Source organism: Acanthisitta chloris, unplaced genomic scaffold, assembly GCF_000695815.1.
Source record: "Acanthisitta chloris isolate BGI_N310 unplaced genomic scaffold, ASM69581v1 scaffold12652, whole genome shotgun sequence".
Classification (NCBI taxonomy): Eukaryota; Metazoa; Chordata; class Aves; order Passeriformes; family Acanthisittidae; genus Acanthisitta; species Acanthisitta chloris.
The window spans coordinates 88406-93400 of NW_008660026.1; the positions used below are offsets into that span (position 1 = coordinate 88406).

A 4995-nucleotide genomic window follows, 5' to 3' on the forward strand; every position below is an offset into this window, starting at 1 on the left:
ATGATAAACATTTTGTAATTAATCCTCACAAAGCCTCGGTGAGGCAGATCTCTTCACACCACTGATTCTGTGTATAAAGGGGAACAAGAAGGTACAAGATGCCTCCTTTGAAGCTGTGGTTGCGTATGTCTTCAAATATGATTTGGGTCTCTGGGAGCCCACTCGGCATCTGTGTGTGAATAATGAGAGGTTTGTAAAAGGCCTCGGGGCCAGGATCAGATGTCAAGGTCTCCTTGTGCCCCTTCACTGTGCTCAGCCCATCGTGTTATGTTTCAATATCATTCTTCAGTGCAATCTCCAGAATACTGATATTTTTCCTCCATGGTCATATTGCATTGCAGGAATGGTATGTACAAGAAAAGCCCATGGTCTTAGGTCTCAAGTATGAGCTGCAGGAATCGGCCCATAACAAAGGTGCTAATTATCTCAGGAGTCAAAAGAACAAAACTTACAACCAACTGGAAGCTGTTATTTGCAGAAGATAGATTGTATGGGATGTGAGCTGTCAAATAAACGTGGATGTAATTTACACCAGGATGGTGGGCTACTCATGACTACAAACAAATTAGAATTGTCTAGTGTCATTGTCAAATTCTCTCCTGTGTCCCTGTCACTGTTTAAGGCACAGCATGAATAAGCACAGGGTGTAATGAATGGGAGCTTCACCCCAGCACCAAGTGGCAGCAAAAGTAGGCACCTTTCCCATTGATTTCTGTTTAATTTTTGTCTGCTTACACAGGATACTAATTTGAGTTTGCAGCTGATTTCACAACCTGTGCAAGGACCTCACACAACACAGACAGAGAATCTGCAATACAAATAGAAACGAGAAGGACACAGCTGGGTTTGAAATGGGGTTGTGCAGATGTGGTGTTTTGTGTGAAAGTGGGGAAGTCAAGTCCAACTTCCCAGGTAATCCCTGCTTTAGTGTTTAAAGTGTCACTGTGGTGGCCTAAGAAGTAGTCTCCTACCTTCAGGCACCACAAAGCTTAGCTAAAGTTCTGGTTTGGACAAGGAAACATTTTTTTCCAACACATTTTTGGCTAAACAAACCTTGGCACAACAAAAGTAGCAAGCTCCTGAAAAGAACAACTTGGTATTGGTGATAAATTGTCCAGAGAAAGAAGCACAGCCTTTATATCCTCAGTTAAAAAAAAAGCTCAAGAGTTTATTCCAATTTTTGATACATCAGAGATGCCACTAATAATACTTTAAAATATGTAACAAAGAAAGAAAATGCTTTTTACTAGCTGTAGAGAGATTGGCCCATGGTTAGTGCAGGTCAGAGCCCTTTTCAGGGGAATTAGGAGATGGCTCCCATCCCACCCATCTTCTCCTTGAATTAATTAACATTAAAACTATGCTTTTACAAGACAAGACATGCTAGATAAAACTCTGATTCACTTTAAATCACTGAAAATTTGTCCATTGCTTTCAATGAGGGCAGGGTTATACCTAATATTCTAACAGACTTTTATAAAATAGTCTTGAAAAAGATCTCAAGGGCCATCCTATTTCTCCCCTTGCCGCAAGGCAGGATCAGCTATATCAATGTCAGTCCTGATGAATGTTTGCCTAACTGGTCCTGAAAGAGCTGCAACACTTAATAGTACCTTGAGCTTTGCTTCCATTTTCACCTGTCCCAAGATAGGAAACGAGAAAGGCCTTTTATTACCAACTCTGCCAGGATTTTTGACTGGTTTAAAGGACCAGTGACAATTTTAACATCTGATGTCTTGTGATCTGCTAAAGATAGGAACTAATCCTAGCCACCCCCAGGGAGCTTTCCCATGACTTATTGACAATTTTCCCTTTTATCTCTTCTTCTGGAGATATCTGACATGAAATCATGTCATTCTGATTTCCATCTTGTCTTTTTCTCCACCATATAAGTTCTGGTTTGATTTCGGTGGCTGCCCCATAAGAACCCATAGTTAAAACTACTGCTTTCCTTTATCTGCAGGCCTGTCAGTCTTCCAGTGGTGCAGTACAAAGTGTGCAACTCAAATTCTAGGAGTGAAATGCCGACCACTATAATTATGTTGGCAATGTGGAAAGGCAAGGAGGCGACAGAGCAATAACAGTCAGGTAGGATGGAGCCTTAGGTGGGGGAGGAAGAGAAGGGTAGGTGGGCAAACCAAGAAATATTCCAGTCTGGTCCTTGCAGAAGAGAACTTCCAGAGTTTGATTACGCTTCCAGAAAGAAGCATAGCTGGTCATTAACTGCCCTTTGCCTGCAGCCTAGTGCTCATGGAAACAAAGTAGGGTCTTTGCTTTGCTTTCAAGAAGATGTGGATTGCACTCAGAAATAGTAAAGCACAGCTCCACATTGACACGCAACTTGAAATACACTCCTTGCATCCCCTGAAACTACAGGAAACCTGCCCTGCTCAAAATGCATTTATGGTTTAGAATGGGAAACACGGGCACAAAGATTAACATTTACAGCTGGTATTTCTGAATATAAAGGTCTGAGGCAGATGCTCAGTCACAGCAGTCAGGGAACGAAAGGCAAGTTTCCCATGCATTCTCTCTCATTCCAGGGGCACCATGCATTAAGCTTTCACAATAAGTATTTTTTTCAAAACGACTTGCTGCACAGAATCCAACAGCAAATAGCACAATTTGCTGTTCATAAAGTATGTGAGAAAAGGCTTGGTACTAGAAGTCTGCCCTTAACCCTTAGCAAGGGTTTTATTCCCCAAATACAAACACTTAGCAGTCCAAAAACTATTCCCCAAATACAACCACTTAGCAGTCTTTACTAGTGAAAGACATGACAAACCATGTTTTCAGCTTTACGAAAGACATGACAAACCATGTTTTCAGCCAAGCCATATATGCAGTTTCATATGTAATCACAAAACCTCCTTTTTGGAGGAGCTTTGCACATGGGACAAAGTTGATTCATGCTGTGAGAGACCAGCAGTGGCCAAACCAGCGTTTCAGATATGACTCTTTGCCAGCAGACTCCTCTGCACCATTGCTGCCACCAAACCAAGCATCACTGGGAGGTGGGAGGAACTCAGTGGGGCACTGGAGGAAGGATGCTGTGCTGCTGGCCAGAGAAACTCTTACATGCCACTTGCAGGAAAAATAGCAACTGACTTAAGAGGCTGGAATGGAGAGTCTGCCTAGGAACTGGGACCGTTGCTGGGACATATGACCCATGGGGATGAGGTTTTAGCATCGCCTCAGTATCTGTGGCTTTGAACTTCCTCAGGAATTTGGTAGGAACCATCAAGGCTTGAAGTCAACTTCGTGGGGCATCAGGAAAGCTTTTTCATCTTACTGCTGTCTAAAGAATAGGTTCCTGAAGGCATTGTTGTAGTTTTTGTTGAAAGCAGTGTAGATGAGTGGATTAAAAAAGGAATTTGAATAGCCTAGCCATAGAAAAATGCTCTTCCAAATGGGAGGGATGTCACATGAGCAGAGTGGGTTGATGAGCTCTGTGATGAAGAAGGGGATCCAGCAGAGTACGAAGACCCCGATAAGAATGCCCACCATGAGAGCAGCTTTCTTTTCCTTCTGCTCTCTCCACGTGTCTCCGTCTGTCTGGAATGTAACAGTGGCATGACGGACAGTGAAGACCATCTGTGGCTGCTGGGCAGCTTCTTTTACCTGCCAAACACAAACACAAGTTGCACCATATGTGCCTCAGTCAGCTGATCCCACACAGCAGGTACAGAGACAAACAATGCAAGCAATGGCCAGGGCTCCTAGGGAAACGCAGGCCATCTACGTCACACCCTAATTGAGGGGAGAGTGGCTCTACCATCCTCTTCTGGGCAATGGAGACTATTTTCAAGTGAGGTGAGAAACTAGATAAAGTAGTGGTCTATGGGTACATGGGATTGCTCACACAGCATCACAATAAGACTATTTCCCCACTTCCAATCCCATTGGCAGAACAAGCACACACCCACATGCCATGCACAAAAGTCTCCTTGCTTTCTCTGAACCCATTGAATTTAAGAGTCCCTGGTAAGAGAGGCAAGAAAATGAGCACACATTTCCTTCCCCCGGCAAGAAGTCTTTACAGTGCTCAGTCACTGTGCCCGGGATGAACTGACACAATGCAGCCACGATTAGGAAGGATTTACAAGGATGTTCTGCATGTGTATCTTCTGTCTGGGTAAATTCACAGCCTTCTCAAAGCCACAGCTGCCTGCCAGGTTATCATGCCCAGTGGAGACAGGACCCCACCTCATCTCCCCATGGGGGGGACAGTGACCCCTTACTCATGCTGGTGAGCGCTGATTCAGTATTCCACGGGAGGACATCTGTGAGTCACCTCTTGCCCACGATATTCCACAGGAAGACATCTGTGAGTCACCTCTTGCCCACGTGGAGCTCAGGCTCACAATCTAGCCCAAAGCTGCTTTAGCTACAACTTGTGTGCTTGCAGCTGGGGACTTGGAAGGAGTCAAGGGACTGGTCTTGCAAGCTTTGCAGTCAACTTTCCCTTGGAAGCCTCCAGGATTCACAAGGCTTTGATGGGATGCTGTTTGCATGCTTTAGCTCTGTTCCCCCCACTTCTGCAGGGCTTGGCTACTGCCAGTGCTTGACCCAAGCAAAACAGAACCGAGCTGACCTACCTCCAGGGCTTCTGGTGTAATGGGAGTGATGGAGTTGTTCTTCCGAGATCCAATTCGAAACCTGGCAGCCTTGTAGATCTTCCAGTACACAAAGAGCACCACGCAGAGGGGCAAGTAGAAGGCCCCAAAGGTGGAGAAGATGGTGTAGGAAGGCTCCTGGCTGACTTGGCACTCTTCGCTGTCCTCTGAGTAAGTCTCTCCCCAGCCAAAGAGCAGTGGGGCCAAAGAGATGAAGGCGGAGAGCGCCCAGGTGAGGGCAATCATGATGTTGGAGATGCGGCGCCGGGTGCGCAGCGTGTACTCCAGGTGGCGGGTGATGGACCAGTAGCGGTCGAGAGCGATGGCCGTGACGTTCCAGATGCTGGCAGTGCAGCACAGCACGTCGAAGGAGATCCAC

General features: G+C 45.6%; 1 protein-coding gene across 1 annotated transcript in view; it reads right to left on the reverse strand.

Annotated features, from left to right (window-relative positions):
* Window positions 1–3288: 3288 nt before the first annotated feature.
* Window positions 3289–4995, reverse strand: part of LOC103797446 (5-hydroxytryptamine receptor 5A-like) — a 2037-nt gene continuing 330 nt past the window's right edge. Inside the window, 2 exon segments of the mRNA XM_009069664.1 lie at window positions 3289–3621; window positions 4599–4995. The exon segment at window positions 4599–4995 is cut by the window's right edge and continues 27 nt beyond it. Coding sequence (XP_009067912.1) covers window positions 3289–3621; window positions 4599–4995 — 730 coding nt within the window.